Source organism: Varanus komodoensis, unplaced genomic scaffold, assembly GCF_004798865.1.
Source record: "Varanus komodoensis strain SLA01 unplaced genomic scaffold, ASM479886v1 scaffold14_1, whole genome shotgun sequence".
Classification (NCBI taxonomy): Eukaryota; Metazoa; Chordata; class Lepidosauria; order Squamata; family Varanidae; genus Varanus; species Varanus komodoensis.
In genome coordinates this window covers 17,720,076-17,739,055 of record NW_025335438.1, presented here as the reverse complement: position 1 = coordinate 17,739,055, position 18,980 = coordinate 17,720,076, and the positions used below count along the sequence as shown (strand labels likewise).

General features: G+C 40.3%; 1 protein-coding gene across 1 annotated transcript; it reads left to right on the top strand.

Moving 5' to 3' along the window:
* The first annotated feature begins 3,837 nt into the window (after positions 1-3,837).
* On the top strand, positions 3,838-12,912 carry RGS20 (regulator of G protein signaling 20). The gene is made up of 4 exons (XM_044423757.1): positions 3,838-3,986; positions 9,307-9,384; positions 10,265-10,499; positions 12,724-12,912. The coding sequence occupies exons 1-4, from the start codon at positions 3,841-3,843 to the stop codon at positions 12,910-12,912; spliced, it is 648 nt and encodes a 215-aa protein (XP_044279692.1). The 5' UTR covers positions 3,838-3,840.
* Positions 12,913-18,980: the final 6,068 nt, after the last annotated feature.

Here is an 18,980-nt window from a genome sequence, read left to right as displayed (position 1 = left end):
TTAGTGCAACGCATTTGCAGAACAGTGTCCTCCATCATACCCGAAGGCAGCAGGGCAACTTAGGGGACACAGGACAGGCAATATGACACACATTGCTTTGTCATTCATATCATCCTGTCTGCTCCCATGAATCTGCTGCCTGAGATTACTGCCCAACCTTATGACATGGTAGGGCTAGCCCTGTAGGACACCCTTTTTGAGGAAGGTTATCTAGCATCCAGATGACCAGGCATTTTAAAAAGTTGCAAAACTATCCTTTTATAATTAGGTTGTTAATTGTATATATTGTTCTTTTAAAGGCTGCATTTTTGTTTGTAAAACTGTCCTGGAATCAATTCTGGTGAAGGACAGTATAGTAATAAATACTTGATTGGAGTTGATCATGCCTAGCATCAAGAGCAGATGACCCTGAAAGTCCATCTTAAAGCTATGACTGGATTTGCACTACATTACAACCAAACATTGTCTGTCATTGGCTGTTCAATATTATGCAGATACAGTTGTGGTGACCAAACATTGTGGCTTAACACAGTTGTTAGCCTGCGACAAAGCTTTGGCTTGGAGGCGCTGCCCCATTTGTGAGGCAGCGCCACCAAGCAGATCAGCCCCTCTGCTTCCTCCCACAGAGAATCATCATTATACTTATCTAATCATGCAATGGAGCATCTGTAAACAGAAGCATTCTTTCGCCCACAGGGTGATGTGCTAGTAGATCCCCTGTCTAAATATCCAAGCATAATTGCATAATGTATCATTTTAGACTAGGAATTATATATGTGCCACTCAAGATAAAGTCTGTTGGATGTGCATGTAGCTGTATAATTGGCCTCATGAGGAGCATCTAGTACATGCATCCCATCAGTATTGCCTAATGTGAAGGCATACATTTTCCATCCAACTTGTGAAACACATGGAAATGGGAGCTCCAGTCAGAAACATCTGGAGATCTATTTTCTGCTAATCCCTACTTAGCAGAAAGCAACCCTATCCTGGGTTGTGGATAGAACTAAAGTACAATTCTAAATTTGCTCAGGCTGTGCTTGACATAAATTAGACAATCAGCATTTGTTGATAGCTTGGGGGTGTGAGTATCAGAGAAACAGAGAGCAATGCTGCCAGGAGGCCAGGCTGAGACTGTCATCTTTGGACACATCACAAGAAGGCAAGACTCACTGGAGAAGACAATCATGTTAGGGAAAGTTGAAGGCAGAGGAAGAGAGGAAGAAAGGAAAACTGAAGGAAAGATGGATGGACTCTATGAAGGATACCACAACCTTGAATTTAGAATGTCAAGAACATTTCGGAGAATTTTCATTCATATGGTTGCCATTAGTCAGAGGTGACTTGACCACAGATATCAGCAACAACAAGAACTTCAGCTTGCTCCTTCCCCAATCCTGAATACTCCATGTGGTTTACATTTTGAAACAACTAGAAAATATAAGAGGGATCATAAATTACTCAGGTGCCCCTCCTCCCCCATGTAGCATTTTCTACAATTGCATTTTGCTTTTTGTATAAAGCACTTACATGACCAGAATAAAGCCCAGGAACAAGGAATGACCAGAAAGACATGAACAGCCATATGCAGACATTCAAAAGATCTATCTGGGATAAGCAGTGACAATTAGATTTATTCAGGAATAGATTCTCCAGCTTTCTTGAACCAGCAGACTGAGACATCTACTGGAAATTAAATCTGAAACAAAGATCTATGCATCTTTGTCAAAACCCCCACCACTATTATACCTTAATGCCAAATGTAAAGAAAGAATGCAGATTTTGCTTAGGACAAAATAAGCTGTGCAACTATTTCTTCCTTAATCCTGTGCAGGCAAGATCACTTTCTGCTTAATTTAGGAGCATGAGCAAGTAGGAATAAAGCAACATAAAGCAATACACCATCTGCTTTATTATAGTTCTCCACTGCTGTGAAAGCCAAACTACTATTGCAAATAAAAACTGAGCCAATCTTCTTGTTGATTTCTTGCACACAAGCCTTTTTAGCTTTGGCAGGCACTGCATATGTACCATTCACAGATTTTCCTCGAAGCCAAGGGGCTCACATACTTTTTGTTTAGTGGTCTATAAAAATGCTTTTGTAAGAAGGGGCTCCAGCTCCAGCAAATTTTATATGTCTTCTATTTCCTTTACTTCACCAGACTGTTTGCTGAAGACACTTATGCTCAACTCTCTAAGGTATATTGATAGTAGACTGGGCTTTCCATGTTCATTTTGCCTTTGCTGAAGTATAAATAACTTCTAAGTTCTAACCAGCATGTGCTACCTTCTCCAAATAGATAAACATCCAAGCGAGGAAGATAAATAATGTTAACTTATTCAGAGAGAGAAGAGGCTACAGGGAAAACAAAGCAAATTTTGTATCAAAATGGAGTTTTGTGTATACAAGGATGAAGAATTTGTGTATAACACAAGTTGAGAGTGGATACACAATGGATTTTGTTTTGCCAGGGACTGCACTATACAGTTTGCCATATCATACAATATAAGATATGCTTCACAAGACTGGGGCAAAAATGATTTTAGGCCTGCAGTAGTACGTTACATGATCTTAGAATTGCATCCCTTTATGACATTGCAAGCTATCCTATGGACTGTTTGCACTTAAAAGCCCTGTTGCTACTGAGTATCTGAGAGTTTTCTGCATGGGCATAGCCCTACTTTCCTATGAAGATGGAAAATAAATAAGTTTGTGTTGGGGCAGAAATTGTATGAAGACCTGCAAAAGATGACAACCATATACAGTTTGTAGGGGAACAGGTATGCATTTAATACATGTGACCCCCTGCATTTCACATGCACCAATGACTCCAGCTCTTTCCACTACTGCTCATACTGTTGTGGAACCCATGCAGCCAACCTAGTCAGCCAAGTAGATATCACATGTTCCAAAAATAAGTAAATAAATAAAACTTAAAACATAAAAATCGGACCTTTTGGGATAAATGCTTTATCCCCCACTTCAAAGTCTGATACAACACAAAACTGTACCACAATTAGAAAAGAAGCTGCATAGTTGCATGCTAAATGTTAGCACTTTCTTCAGTCACAGCAAACCTGTGGCTGAAGATAAGTTATCCCAAACATCTGACTGGTCAACAGGCTCTGGTCTAGCCTCTGTACTGCTCTTCTTTTTGGGAAGTGGAGGAAAGCCACAAGAAACATATGTAGCACCGTCCGCTGGGTATCTTTCCCAACACCTCTGCCCTTTCAAAATCTTTGCTGCATAGTTCTTTTAAAAAATTAAATGATGACTGTGAAGCAGCCAGCATATTGAGATTTATTATTTATTGTTGAGATATATATATATTGCCCTATCTGTTAAAAAGTCATCAAGACTTCATAAAATAAAACCTTAGAACAATAAAAACAAATACTGAAAAAATAAACTACACAGTTTGAATACAAATTGAAAATGAATCTTGGAAACCCTTCTAAAGGCCAAGAAAGTGGGTGTCAAGTGCTGTTCTTGAGGGAGCACATTCCATAGTTTGGAGACAACATATGAGAAAGCCCTTTCAGACATGCCTGACAAACAGGTCGTGGAGTTCCTCCAGAACTGACTACTCAGGCAGGTTCAGAGCAAGACCAGCAGTCCATGAAGGTATCAATAAATCAATGCTGAACAGTCCTAGTGGGCTTGAAGGAATAAGCACCCCGGATTGCTCCTGCAACTAGGAAAAGGAATTATGTACCCTCTACTAACAACCACTAATAAAGCCAGTATTGTGGATTAAGTGTAACAGCATCTGACAAGGGCTGGCATGCAGCTTTCCCCACACTGTTTAACCTCCTTCCCAATTTTTCCTCTTGCAGCCAATGGGATCAGAGCAAATGGAGATGCGCAAGAGACAGACATCTGTATCCCAGGAGACCCCAAGTTCCATCCAGGCACCACCTGGGATAGGGAATCGAGGTTCCAATGCCTGCTGCTTCTGTTGGTGCTGTTGTTGCAGCTGCTCCTGGTAGGCCTTTCAAGCTCCTCCAAATCTTCTGTGGGAGGCAATGGGCAAGATGGCAGGTAGCCATATGGGAGCATAAGCATCTGCGCCTTGGGCAATCAGGAGACTAGAAAAGAAATGCAGTAGATGCCAAGGTGAGAATGCTGCTGCTTACAATTCTTTAAAGCAGGGCTAGAGAATGTGTGAATGTGTCACATCAGTGCAATCCCTAATGCTGAAAGTGTTAGCATTTTGAACAGGGAATGGGAGATCTGCTTCTAGTCCCGGCTTGGCCATGAGGCTCATGAAGCTTTGGACAGTCACAGGCTCTCAGCCCAAGCAAGCTCACAGGGATGATGGAAAGAGAAAATGGAACTATGAAAGCCACCCTGGCAAGTCCAATTATGATAACTTGCACTGTTAGCTCCTGCCTCTTCCTCACAAGTAGGGGTCTCTGTTGAGCCGTCAGGCACGACAGGAACTGACTTTCATGGAGAAGCTCCTGTGTTCAGTCTCCAGCATCTCCAGGTAGAGCTAGGAAGCAATCCTGGATTGCTTCGCTCCGGAACTCTTGCCAGTCATTGTTGACAGCTCTGGGCTAAATGGACCTATGGCTGGACTCAGTCACGGGAAGCTGGGAAGCTGTGCACGAGCAGTGACTGCTCTTTATTGTGACAGTGATCTATCCATGAAACAAAGAGGCATTTCAGAAGGCCATGGTGGCATCTAGGTGACAGCAGAGCAAATGCATCTAAGGAGAAAACTGCTTTGAAACATATATTGTTTGAAAGAAAACCAGGAAAAAAACAGATGTGGGTACTTTGAGGATATGGTCTCAACCTGGCTCTAATTTATAAACCCTTTAACACAAGGCAGAGGAATTAGTTAGCAACAATGTTTGGGCATGTATAATCCCAGTCATGCATTGAAATCACCTCCAAAAGAGAAGCTTCTGAGCAGCAACTCTTCATCAGTGAAAATTTAAAATTTATATGCACACATATTTGGAACTGACTTACCCTGACAGGATTTAGCATGGAACCTAATGTGTTTCCTGAGCTACATAATCTGCAAAGCACTGTTTTGACCAAAAACCATTGAAATCAATTGGGGAATCATAGTATTAGCAATATAATCTATTTTGCCCATGGACAGTAACTAGCTCACTTAATTGCAAATAAAAATTGTTACTGAATTCTGAGTCCAGATTTATAAGTTTTTGGTGGTGCTATAGCAACCTATTGATTGTAACCAAAACTGGCTATTTTAACCACCATCATGCTGCCCTTTTTCCCTCTTGTGAGGAACCCAGGGTGGCTTTCCCTCTGGCTTAATCTGGGAAATTAGTTGCAATGTCCTGCCACAGAGGCCAAATGCTGGGTTCTGGTGGGAGGGGGGCCTTCCTCAGATCCAGGCAATATGGGAAAGTGAGATGTCCCAGCTTATTCCAGGCATCCTGCCTGCTTTCTGGTTCAGGCTTAGAGGATCCTCAGAACAAACAGTGAACTGGTGGTAATTCCAGAGAGTAGACCTGTCCCCTCTCTGTCTCATTTTGATAGGACCTCAGAGCAAAACAGAAGGCAGTGACTGCTGTGGGAAGCTCTGCTGTCTGCTCTTGTACTGAGGCAAATGGGGAGCAGTCAGTGGAGATCTTGTGACCCGATTGTAGCGTTGCATCGCAAGAGCAAGGAAGCAGCAGGGGGGTCTCTTGACATGAGTGTGGAGTACAGCATTTACTGCCTCATCTGTGCTGCCCCCTGAGGGAAGGGATGCATCCCACCTACAGCTCTGGCTGTAGTCCAGCATATCTGGAAGACACCTTCTGAAGCTTAAAAACTACAACTGGCATTTCCATAGTAATTTGGGGTTGCTAGAAAAATAATGTCACTCTATGTTTAAAGTGATTGATTTCTTCAAAGCAACTGTTTTCAAGTAATGAGAGGTGTAAAAGAAATGGCAATTTAATGCTCTATTTATAATAATTATTGAAAGCATTTCCTCAAATAACCCAAAAGGAGAAACTATGAATAGGAACCGAAATAGCACCCAGAGCTACAGATTCTCTAATATGTAGAGCTCTTTGGGGGGTGGGGGGGAGGAAACTACCCATTTTTATAACTAAGCAGGAAGAATAGTCACCAGATGGGCTTTTGTTGGCTGAAGCCATAACTTATGCTCCATCCTTTCATCAGCAGTTTAGGATCAATTAGACATTTAGCTGTGCAATGGTAATGAATGGTCTCTTTTAAGTGGCTTCAACATTAAAAAGGGCACAGCTATCATTCTGTGAAGCATGACAAATACAAGATTTTAAAGTAGAGAAGGAACATGGTTCTTTGTACTTCTCCACATGAAATTTCTCAGTCCAAAGAAATTCTCTATCACTGGTGGTACAGACCATCTTGTTGAATCAGATTTATTTATATAGTTAATCTGTCTTGCACTGTTCAAATGCTTTCATTCTTAGGGTGATGGAAAACTTATTTATCATTGCATACATAAAGAAAAAGTTAAAACACAGATGCTATAACACAATTAAAGATGCAATTTTTATTGGCAGAAATAAAAACCAAAGCAGCTTAGGGTTTGTTGTTGTAGTAGGTTTTTTTTTTTGTTTTGTTTTTGTTTTTTGCTTTCCCCTTTTTTTCAGTTGGGTAATTTTGCAGGGCTTTTTGGTCACAGGCTAAGACAGAAATCATGTGACAAACAAACAGTTTTGTGGGACAGTGGTGGCTCAGAGGCAGAGCACTTGCCTTGCATGCAATGGTCTATGGTTTAATTCACAACTTCTCCAGGGAGAGCTGGAAGAACTCCTGCCTGAAACCCTGGTGAATCACTGTCAGGCAGCATCAATAATTTTGGGCCCCGTGGGCCAATGGACTGAATCAGTAGAAGACAACTCATTAAGTTTCATTAGAACATGGTTATACGATTGTGTGGTGGAGGGAGAAGCTGTTAGAACACAGGATTAGGGCTTTTTTTTTCTCCAGAGCAATGGTATCATCTGCTGGAACTCAGACTGTTTGATGGACTTTCTTTGCTCTGGCAAGTGACTGAGATGATAAAGACGTACAGTTTTTACTCTTGCTTTTGACAGAGTAGCATGGATGAAGTCAGAGACTGAGAAATAATCAAGCAGAGGCTGGATACCTCTTTCTTTTTCCTGGCTAAAATTCCTGGTTCATACTAATAATTTAAATGATAACGATTTTTTGCAAAATGGTTCTCATTTCTATTAAAAAGCTAAAATGCATTGTCAAATTCCAATATATTCTCCAAGTCAGAGAAGTAAGTATCATTGAGTTCAATGGAGCTTATGAAGGACAAAATGAGATAATTGTAAATACATGTAAAATGAGCCATTTTGTATTGGGCCACCCCACCCCTGGCTTCATTCATATGCTGACGAAGTCAGAGCTAACCTCAACTGACCAAGAAAGGAATTTTAAGGTTGACCCAGTGTGTGGCTGCTGTGAAAAAGCCATCTTCCATATTGGGCATAAATAGTAAAGGAATCTAAAACAAATCTTCCAGTAACAACCTTCATGCAAATCTTTTCCACAGTCACACTTGGAATACTATGTACAGCTCTGGTCAGCACACCGAAAAAGTATTTGAAAGTTAAAAACCATGTCGAAAAGGCAGCTAAGGGCACAATTGCATCAAATGCCCCCTGGATGCTTGTAAAAGTCCTGAACCCAGAAGCTCACAACAATTTAAATGAATGGAGGAGCAGCCTCTCTGCACCTCTTACCCTGCACTTTTAGTGTTCCAGCTAGACAGCCCCTGGAACATTCCCTTTCCCCACTCTCTGAGTCACATTTTTGACCTCGGAGAGACAGCCTGTATAGTTTTTTCCATACCAGCTGTTGGTGGTAAGGTAGAAATAGGTCAATGGATAGATCCCCAGCTCTAAGGTTGGAGCTCTGCCTCTAGCTTTGGAACTGGGAATCTAACTTCTCCAGGACATAGGGTTCCTCTCTAAAATGATCAAGGAGCTGGAGCAACTCACTTTCCGTGGTCTCCACAAAGATGAGTTTGCCACAGTTGCTTATGAGAGTTAATGTGGAGCGGCTGACTATGACTGAATCTCAGTTCAGAAATAATAATTGAGCAGCCACAAAGCATGCTCAGTGGAGCAGCAACACTGGCAGAAAGCAAATCCAATATCCCATGCTACTTCCTTGATGTAAAGCCATAATAGCTTCAAAACTGCTAATAGGGTTAGTAGGAAGGTGATGAGAAAAGAACCAGTGCTGGCACCTGTATGATTCTTGTGATTTTCCTCCAGTGATGCTAAAAACAGGTGAGAGAGAAGGAGAGAAAGGAAGTACATACATGAGAGAGGAAAAAGTTGTATGTGGCTTCCATGAAGTTCTTTATTACTCACAGAAACTTTAAAGTCTCCAAAATATAGTAGTTCAACAAATTACTTAAAAACCTTCTGCATTACATCTAACAGACTTAGAGGGGGGGGGGGGGAGAGGGAGAGGGCGAGGGAGAGAACAAACACCTGTAAATTATGTAGGATTGCACAACTGGCAGGAATAAAAGACAGCTATGGCTGCAATCCAACAAAAATGTCCTACAAGTAATCAGCACAGAACTCAGTGGAGTTTACTTCTGGGTAAACATAGCTAGGATAATGCTGTCAGTCCCACTGAATTCTGTTAGAGTTTGCTTTCAGGTAATCATGCAGATCCAGCAAGATCTTGCAAGCCAAGAGAGCATCCAGTTTTCATGCAAAAACTTCCTTGTTCATGCAGCTGCTCTGTCAGCAGAATTGATGATGAAGGAAGCCCATTCATATGAGAGCGCCATAAATACTATAAAATTCTGCTCTGCATGGCACCATAGTGCAAACTGGTTTCAGGTATAAACTCCTAGTACAAACCACCAGAAATGGTAGGCTACTTAATACTACAGATTTTCTGAGATGCAGCTACATGTAGCAGAAACTACTTTCTTGCCCCACTTTTTACTTCTTTTTTAATATGTAATTTATTACAAGAAATAGATGATGTTGTAAGACAGGAACAATGCAGTGCTGAGTTCAATATAAATAGAAAAAAATCATGTGGTGCAAGCATTAGGAGCATCCTTCCCCAACCTGGTGCCTTGCAAATGTATTGGACTACTACTTCCATCATCCCTAGCCAACATAATTATCTGAAGAGTATCAGATTGGAGAAGACAAAATAAGAGTATTAATTATCCCCAGTTTTATACTGGGGAAAACTGGGTTGGAAACTATGTTCAAGGATACAGTCTGGAGGAAAGTACAAAGCTTCAGCAAAATGTTCTTCAGTTCCACTTGACTGAAACTATGTTTGTTACTTTGCAGTCTGACAGTTAGGAATCAAGATGAAAGAGCAGCATTACATGACATTGGATCAGAACCCATTTCAAATGGTGATGAAAGGTAAGGAGCATCTGGGTAATAATAAAACATCCTTTTTCGGTACTTTTTCAATATTACACAATACACTTTTCCTACCACTGGAGTTGGGTATCATGCATACAGCTGCTTGCATAGGCATTAATATATGTGTTTAACTATGGGCAGTTAATACAATTATCTTTATTTTCTCTCCAATATTTTGCTGCAGAAAAGCTTCAGAAATAACATTGCCTTATTGCCATTGCCTTATTTCCATACAACACACAATTCCTAAGAGAGTAGGGCATGGAAGCACATGGCAGGCTACTGTACTACTCTGTCCAATAATTAAAACACCGCTTATTAAAGATGGATACGGGAAATGATTGACCAAAACAGTGGCTTTCTGTAGGTCATTCTACGTAACTTCTTAACAAACTGAGCATCCGTACCTCCTGCTGAATGGTGAAATTTTTACCCCTTCCTTGTATTTGTTGGTTTGTTTGTGGTGAATTGCAGTGTTTCCTCTTTATGACTTAGAAAGTTATTCCACAAGTATCAGATTTGCTGTGTTGATCAGGATATACCCAAGGACATTTCACAGTCTGAGGCAAAGGAGCAAGGCTAGTCCCATTAGATGTACAGAAGCTGAGCAGACTGGCAGTTGCATCTTCCTTCAGCATTGTGTCCTCCGCCTCAGCTGAGGGCAATGGGCTAGCTTATGGGGTGTAGTGCACATTGCATGGAACACACAGCCCTGTTCCCTAACATATCACCACAGCTCCATGATCCATCACCTGCTACCTAAGGTCTAATGCTAGGGCTAGCTCTGCATAGTGTACTTATGACCTCCAGATTTCCATGCTTCCAAAGGTCTTCCTTCGCATTGTCACCAGGTGTCTCTTCTTCACTCCTCTTAAAGCTCAACTCCTACTGTAGAAGAAGTAAAGGCATGGGGCAAATCCTTTGAGAAATTGATGAGATCGACATCAGGCAGAAATATTTTCAGGGAGTTCCTTCGGACAGAATTCAGTGAAGAAAACATGCTTTTCTGGTTGGCCTGTGAGGACCTAAAGAAGGAATCCAGTGACAGACTCATTCAAGAGAAAGCAAAGCGAATATATGAAGATTATGTTTCCATCCTTTCTCCAAGAGAGGTGTGTAACGTGCTGTATAGCCTTGATCCTGAAGATTTTTTTTTTCTGATTACCAAACAAGGGGGCAGTTATTTAGGGTTCTATCAGAGAGATATAAGAGAATTGAAAATATAAATTAAACCTCTGCCAAGAAGGTCAGAATATGTAAAAGATAAGCCTGGAGCCAGTTGTTTTGATACCAGAAGTGTAGGTTAAGAAAACCATGTGCAAAAGTAATAGGATGTTTTTTGGTAGGATGTTTTTCTACATCTAATCATTGCAAAAAGCTAAACACATGAAAGCACTGTGCATGATGGATGTGTGAGCTAGTCCCAATTGAAGATGGGCTCACTCTCTATTGTTGGTGTTTCCCTTCAATAAAGAAGTTTTTTAAAATATAAAATTACTTGCTGGTGTTGCCTGTCTCTCTCACGGACAGACAATGAATAAGAGGGTCCTCTCTTTTTTGTCCTCAACAACCTCAAAGTGACTGAACCAAGGAACAGAAAGGGAGGATAGAATTCATATTGCAAGTTGTTTCAATATAGCTGCTGTTCTTTTTAAATAGAATCTTGCTCTTTTTAAATTACTCAATATATTATTTTATTAAACGTTGGGTAATCTTTTCTGGATTACACATTTTATTTTTTTAAATCCACTAAATAGAATTATGCACTTCACAGTAGTATTTCTTATGAAGAAAAATGTTAGTTTTATGGTGGCTGGGAGTTATTTCGGGTGAAATCCTCTGGCCACTAGAGGCTATCTAAATTGCTGTAGGATCATTTGGAATCCAGGTTATGACCTTTGAGAAATGATTTGTGTAGAGCTGGGATTCCAAAATCAGATCCTTACACACTTGGTCACCATAGTAGTTTCCATGCTAGCTGGTGCTCCAGGGTCACAAGGCTAACTTTGAAGCCAGTGTTGTGGGGGTAGAACAGGGGGCAGGGGTGGGAAGAATAAAGCACTGCTGTCCTATAAGGAATCCTGGCAGTGCCTCTGACTGCTCATGAGATGGTGTAAAACAGGGGTCTCAAACTCAACTTACCTGGGGGCCGCTGGAAGTAGAGTCTGGGTGAGGCTGGGCCGCATCAAGTATTCACCGCGGTGGTGGTGGGCTGCTCATCCCGCGTCACTCCTGGAGGCCGGCCCGGGTGCCACCGGTGCTTTGAAGGTCGCAGGGCCTCTCCCCCGTGCCTCGCCTGTCCCGGCGCGCAGCTTAGAGGGAACATTGCGCCCAGGGTGCGACTCATGCAGGTGCGTGTGAAAAAATGTGCAGGCCGCACTATCACTAAACTTTGATATCAAGTGGGGGCCACAAAATATCCCACGGGCCACAATTGAGACCCCTGGTGCAAAACACTTCAGGCACAATCCAGTATCTCCTGCCCTTGGTGCACTTAAGCCTCTGAATTCAGATACTTGCCTGCATCCAGAGAAAGGAGTGGCAGCACTGATCTTGTGCCCTGCATTTCATCTAGCCACCTGGGTTCAATATGAACTATTGCCCAGAGTCTTCTCCCCTCATCCCATCAATGCACGTGTTTTCCTTTATGCCAAACCCAATGAGCATGTTCTGAGAGACTGCCACAGCAAGTTTTTCCACACAGACTGTGAGCAGGACAGGGCTGCATGAACAAATCTTCACAGACCCACCAAACCTAACTGAACCCCCTAGCCATATATTGCAGCCTTTGAAGAACATTCTTGATTTGTAATCCTAAACTGACAGCAAAATCAAGGAAATGTGATTTCAATTAACACACACAGCATTCCACACAGGGGATTTTAAATACAGGTTTTTGTACTCCTGATAAAGGTTCTCAAAACAGCCAGAATAGCCTGAATTTCTCCAGAAACAGAATATGCCAAAGCTCTGTTCCAGCTCCTGCCAATCTTGCAGTTCAAAAGCACACAAATTCAAGTAGATAAAAAGGTACCACTTTGGTGGGAAGGTAACAGTGTTCCATGCACTTTGGTGTTTAGTCATGCTGGCCACATGACCACAGAGACTGTCTGCGGACAAACACTGGCTCCCTTGGCTAGGAAACGGAGATGAGCACCACCCCCAACAGTCAGACATGACTGGACTTTAATGTCATGTGGAAACTTTTACCTTTAAGTAGGCTTATCAGCATCACTGCAATCATAGCAAGTTTTTTTTTTTTTTTTTGAAAGTATGCAGTAGGTTGGGGAAGGATGTTTTAGTAGGCTACTAATAAGGTTTTTTTTCCCATTGCAGGTCAGCTTGGACTCCAGAGCAAGAGATCTGGTCAACCGGAATATGCTGGAACCATCACAATATAGTTTTGATGATGCACAACTCCAGATTTATACTTTGATGTACAGAGACTCCTACCCTCGATTTTTGAGCTCTACTTTTTATAAGAACTTAATTGATTCTGTCTCTCAAAAATCTGCTGAAGCATAGAATTTAAACATATTAATTTTGCTTTCATTTGCTCACACATACATAAATGATACATTGAGCTACCATCCATTACTGTGGAGTTTAGAGCCGATGAAAATAACTCAACACATATTGCATATTTTCATTGTGTCAGGAGGGTTCCATCATGGAAAGAAATCAAAACCATCTTTCCAGCTTCTGCTTGACATGACAGTGGTGGACAGCTGGTCCAACAACAGCTTTCCAGGCTAGTTCATGAGACACTCTCCTCTCCTCTCTTTGTCTCCTCTCTGCCACCGCTGCTCCTAGTTAATCCCAGCTGAGGTGAATAGTTTGCCTCCACCTCTCAGGGCCTTTATGTGAGAGTAGAAAGTCAGCTGCTACATTCCCACTCTTCTATGGCTATGTCACTACTCATCTTCCCTGTACACCCACTTTGATTCATTTGGTAACCATAATGAAAGTGGTCCAGGTCATGTGGGACAAACAACCAGTCCTTAAAGGTGTAAATAACCTAATAGTTTAACAGACTTTATTTAATTAGACTATTACTTAAAAGAAGGATGAAAATGGGCTAATTAAAGAAAATAGTAGTCATGTGCAATGAAATGAGAAAGCCACACCTAAATACCAAAGATTAACTTCTTGTGTTCCTATGCTACATAAGCTATCAGAGCAAAACCAGACTTGTATTAGGGTCCCTATGGCAATCAACAAATCATATAAGCATATGAGTGTTGGTCAAAGATGGTAAATGGACTTATCAGTCCCCTTTTTTTTCTTTTTTGCTTTCAGGGTGATCAATTGTTGCGCGGGAACCCTCCAATCAGTGGGTTCAGGTTCACATACACAGGAAAAACATCACCTGAGTTTATTCTGCTCACCTGCTCTGTATATCTGAAGGGATGTGAGATGGAATGTAGCTGAAAGGGTGGCCACCCCTCTTAAAAATGGAGGCTGCTTCTTCAGCCACTATCTGGAAAACTAGCACAGACTTTTTCACAATTAAATTGTAATGAGAGATGGTAATAGCAAATATGGAGAAAAAAGGGTTAAAGTATCAACAAAGAGGAGTAGGATACATTACTATATAAAACAGAGCATAGGGACAGAGCATTAACATTACTTCCAACTAATCAAGAATAAAATAACCCATTTATTTAGAGGTGGAGTACAGTTAATTGGCTTTTATCTCAATAGTAGTATCAAAATAATATATGTCTATTGTAAGGCTAAGCAGTTGAACTGCTGGGACCAGCATAAAGTGATGTGTAGTTTCACCTTGCCTAACCAGAAATGCCCATGAAATATCCATTTGATGAGTCTTCAATGCTCAAATGGCTACTGCACCTGTGTTTCTTAACCTGTCCTTTAATAGTCATAGCATTCCTTTCCAATAAAATCAATCCAAATTTTGTCTCTGATTTCAACAAGAACAAAACTACAGCCCTTCTTGGATATGAGCAGAATGTTTGATGTCAATGGCAAAGACAAGAAAAAACAAACATGGAATGGCATTTTCCACATAGAAAAATGAAAGGCCCTGGTATGAATGCTATCACCTATAAAGTATTATTTTACTAGAATTGTGGATGTTTCTAAAAAAAAAAAATTAAAGAGCTTATTTAGAAGGAAACAAGCTGGTATCTACTTATTTACATAAAGCAGAAAAGACAAATTTCAGCTATTTTCATTATACAAACTTACTTTCAAATATAGATTTATATTGGTACAGCAGCCATTGTTGTTTCATGATTTATGGAAGTATGATTATCAGTTAGGTTTGAGCTTCACTTAAACTTTCATTTTAAAAGAAATATACAGAGAAAGTGAAGCTGAACTGTACAGTATATTACGGAGCCATTTTAAAGAATGTGTTGGTTTAGCTCAATAAAACAATAACCAATACGTACAGTAGATTAGTATACTTTTAAATTACTGCCTTGATCCATACATTCCAGATTGGATGAGAGATGAGCAATCATATATCTCATTAGTTTTAAACAATAGTAATGGTACTACCAGAATGCCTGTATGTTTCTCTCAGTAGCTGGAGTGGGGGAGATTTAATCTGGAAAAGTCTAAGGATTAACCCTCTTCTGTGAATACTGTTGAATCATTTAGAAACCTCTTCCTGCTGTTACGCTATTTGCAATGTTAAAGGGCAAGGGCTACCAAGACTCCCCTAAAATAGAATTGAGGCTAGTAGGCACATGTTACCTTTTCTTCCTTTCTAGTCATAAGTATTCCCAATTGGCACTGAACAACAAAAACATGGACCAAGACTCCTCCCTACCGGGAGAAAATACACATAAGATGCTAATTTACTTGATTGCTCAATGTAGCATGCTGGAAATATGTTTTCCATTTTCCATGTTAACCTCTATTTTAAAGAAGTTACAATAACAAGCTCTGTCATCACATGGTATCAAGGGAGATGACTTGGAACAAAGTTTATATTGTTTAGCAACACTTCACCTGTGATTAAAATTTCCATCATCTTACTCCAGAAATAATACCTGTAGTATCTAGCTGAAGGAAGCAACAGAGATGCACCATTGCATTTTTCTTTGCAGGACATTTGCAAACCAGGTAAGAGTGGAATATCCTAGATCAGGTGTGAGCAGACTAGGACCTATGTTTTTCCTTTTAGAGCTCTGAGATCCATCAATTGGAGCCAGGTACAGTGACTTAGCAAGAGGAGATAATACATACTTTGAATTAAGGAATAGGGCCTCTACAGGCATCCATATGCCTCTATAAGCATCTCAACCTGGAATTTTTTTTCAGAATCAGAACTGAGCTCTCAATCCTTTTCACACAAAAATTCATTCTTGGTTTCAGAAGCAGTTTTAATTTAAGCTACAGTAATACTAAATTAAATGACTATAAGCAAGCAAAATTCAAAGTCAGCTTTAAGATCACCAGTGAGCCATGAAGAATGAATGGATGCTCAATGTATTAAATATATAACACCTCCACTCCATATATCATAATCAAATCAAAGCATTTGAATGTCAAAACATGCTTTGAAGTGAAGAATCTACATGTCTAAAGAACCAAAGTCTTAAAAATATTGGCATGCCAGAAAATAAGCACGCAAATCTAAAATTAGGTCACCATGAGAATGTCAGATAAATTCTGAATTGTTCTGATGAGCCCTCCCCTTTAGTAACCGAGGCTCATTTTTTCCTCACCTGGTTTATTTATTTATTTATTTATTTAGGGAACTTCTATGCCGCCCCATTCGCCGAAGCCTCGGGGCGGCTCACAATCATAAATAGCATAATATAAAACAATATAATTTAACAGTATAAATTAAACTGTGCATTTTATCACATGCACTGAAATGCATTAACAGAAATTTATCCAGTATGAAGACTGCTTCTGGAGATAGGATTGCATGAATAATATATTAAATTCTGTTCTGCTCAACAAGGATCTCATGAGGCACAATGGGACGACACAGCCTCGTGTTTACTTCGCTAAAGATAGTTCAGCGTGAACAACATACCACAGAGTTCTGTAGATCCGTCTCTCCCATGTTCTGCCTGCTTTTTTGGAGAACTGTAGACCCTTAAAAGAGCCAAGAGCCCGAAGAAGGGTATTTTGCTTTCCTCTGTGGCGTTCTGCCTGATGCACCCCCCGCCCCGTGCTGCTGGATCAGCATGCTGGTATGAGAAGCACTTAGCTTATCAGTGTGACTGGGCATCGGGGGATCTTCATTCAAGTTTAGCAGCTCACTGTCCTAGATCTGCTCCAGCAGTATTGCAGTTTTGCGTTCAGTAATGCTGTCCTCATCCTAATGTTATGATACCTTACTCATTTTACCTACCAAATGGGTAAAGTTGGTTACTGACTGTTGGTTTACATTTTATATCCCTGATTTTAACTTTAACTAAAGTAAGTGTCATATACCAAGATGTTATACTTACCAAACTTTGACAATTTTATAAAAACCACAAACAATCTTGCCAGGAAAAATACTTGACAATTAAACTGAGTGCTTTTGTGCTACACAGTGAAACCCTGCTTAACATCTCAGTGATGTGTAGCTACATTCCTTGAAAGCTAAAATTTCCACCTGGCTAATAGTAGAAACATTCCACAAAACCAGAGGTTTTACAAATATGCTGAAGAAATGTTTGATGTTTTATTATTACTTTTAAAACACCAGCTCAATCTAAGTAAGTATCTGAATTTTCAGAAACTAGTTGCTCAGGCAAGAAAAAAGACTTTCACTTGAATAGATCCCAAACAAGCATCTGAATATTAAATATATTGAGTTTTATTAAGTAACTTTATTAAGTAGAAATTTCCTAGTGGACTTATTCCTTAATTCATGTTCTGATTCAGCCATCAACCTATTATGAAAGCTTAGGAAGCTATTTTCAGCTTCAGCTTCCTATATGCAAAGTAAAAATAACATCTGACATAGGCATTTATGAAGAACCTTGGGGTGGGGGGACCAGGTGGAAACTGAAAGGGTTCTTTTATGATTTAGGTTCATGGATTCTATTCTGTCAGCCCTGCACTGGCGCCAACTCAGTTTGATGTGAGTCAAGCCAGCGTACAAATGCCCATCTTTAAAACAGGCTACTATTTGTGCACATTTACACAAATGGTGGGCCTTTCATGAATTGCGGAGCAGAGATCCAAATTTTGCACAGACCAGAAATTAACTATCACAAAACTCACAGTGACTGAAGTGGAGTGTGGGCATCCACAGTTGAGTGGCTGGTTCCACATAATTAAGACATAAGAAAAGCCATGCTTGATCAGACCAAAGATCCATCTAGTCCAGCACTCCATACACAGTGGCAAATCAGCTACCTATGAGCAGGATGGGTGCCAAGACCTCTGCCTGCCCCAGTTCCTCAGCAAGTGGTGTACACTGGCATGACACTTCTGGTAAAGGAGGTAGCATATAGCCAGCAAGGATAGTCACTGGAGGCCTCCTTCTTCATGAATCTATCCAATCTCCCTTTAAAACCACTCAAATTGCTGGCCATCACCACTTCCTGTGTCAAGCCCTCCAATGAATTTGCTACTAAATAAGTTTCTTGAAAAGTTTTGTAGGCAGATTCATATTTACCCTCACAATGTCAAACCTACTGCTATGGAATCAATATACCCCAGGATTTCAGAAAAGATAACCATTTCTACATCAGACTTGGTATTTATCAAGCACCAGGACATTCATTAGCAACTTGCAGTGCTCTATTCCTGACATTATCAGTTGGGGGTCTACCCTTCATTTAACAATGACTGTCACAGAACATTTATACTGTCCAGGTATTCTTTTCATTAGACAGTATTAAAATTGTATGGATACTTCTAACTAGGATAATCAATTGATCCTAGCCACAGGAGCTTACATTCATTGCCCTTTAATTTTTGACTTAATTAGCAAAAGTTAAAATGCACTTAACATACATCTCGAGAATAGACCAAGGTTTACAGAAGATATTAAAAGCAATACCACTGAAAAATCTATTGTGACATTTATATAAGATAAAATCACACTTAAGGTGTGTAATGCCCTATACACAAGTAGCCATGTCCATATGTGCCAAATTTTTCAAAAATAAACTCCACTTCCCTTTTACAACTTTAAGAAGTATTAACTATGAACCCAAAGAACCTAAGTCAAAGTTTTGTGCCACCACCTACAAGCATGCACTGGATATTTCCAAACTTTTCATGTAACCACAAAGAAACTTACATAAATTTTCTCACCCAAAGTAAAGTAATACAATTTTAAAAAATAAAGCTCAGATTTCTTGAAACAAAAAATGGTTTAGGGAAACAGCTATAATCTATGTATGTATCTTCTGACAAAACCCTAGATAACTTCAAGACATTTGCCACCTTCAAATACAATGGAATTTGCTTGAAGCAATCAATTGGTCCCAAATCTGCTTGCATTACATTGCTTTGTGGAGTTGCACAAGGAGCACTGCTGGATGTAGGCTGATACGCACTTCCACAAACCTCTGCACTGGGTCACAAAACCCTGGTTGCAATTTTGAGGGGGTTCCAGCCTTTGGGGTTTCTAGTTCACACACCAGATACTCTGAAATAATATG

Bases quoted from the DNA above. Each gene is read 5' to 3' on its own strand.
- RGS20 (XM_044423757.1), top strand. From the start codon at position 3,841: ATGGGATCAGAGCAAATGGAGATGCGCAAGAGACAGACATCTGTATCC. The intron at 9,385-10,264 runs GTAAGGAGCATC...CTCCTCTTAAAG, and splicing joins ATTTCAAATGGTGATGAAAG to CTCAACTCCTACTGTAGAAG. The intron at 10,500-12,723 runs GTGTGTAACGTG...TTCCCATTGCAG, and splicing joins CCATCCTTTCTCCAAGAGAG to GTCAGCTTGGACTCCAGAGC.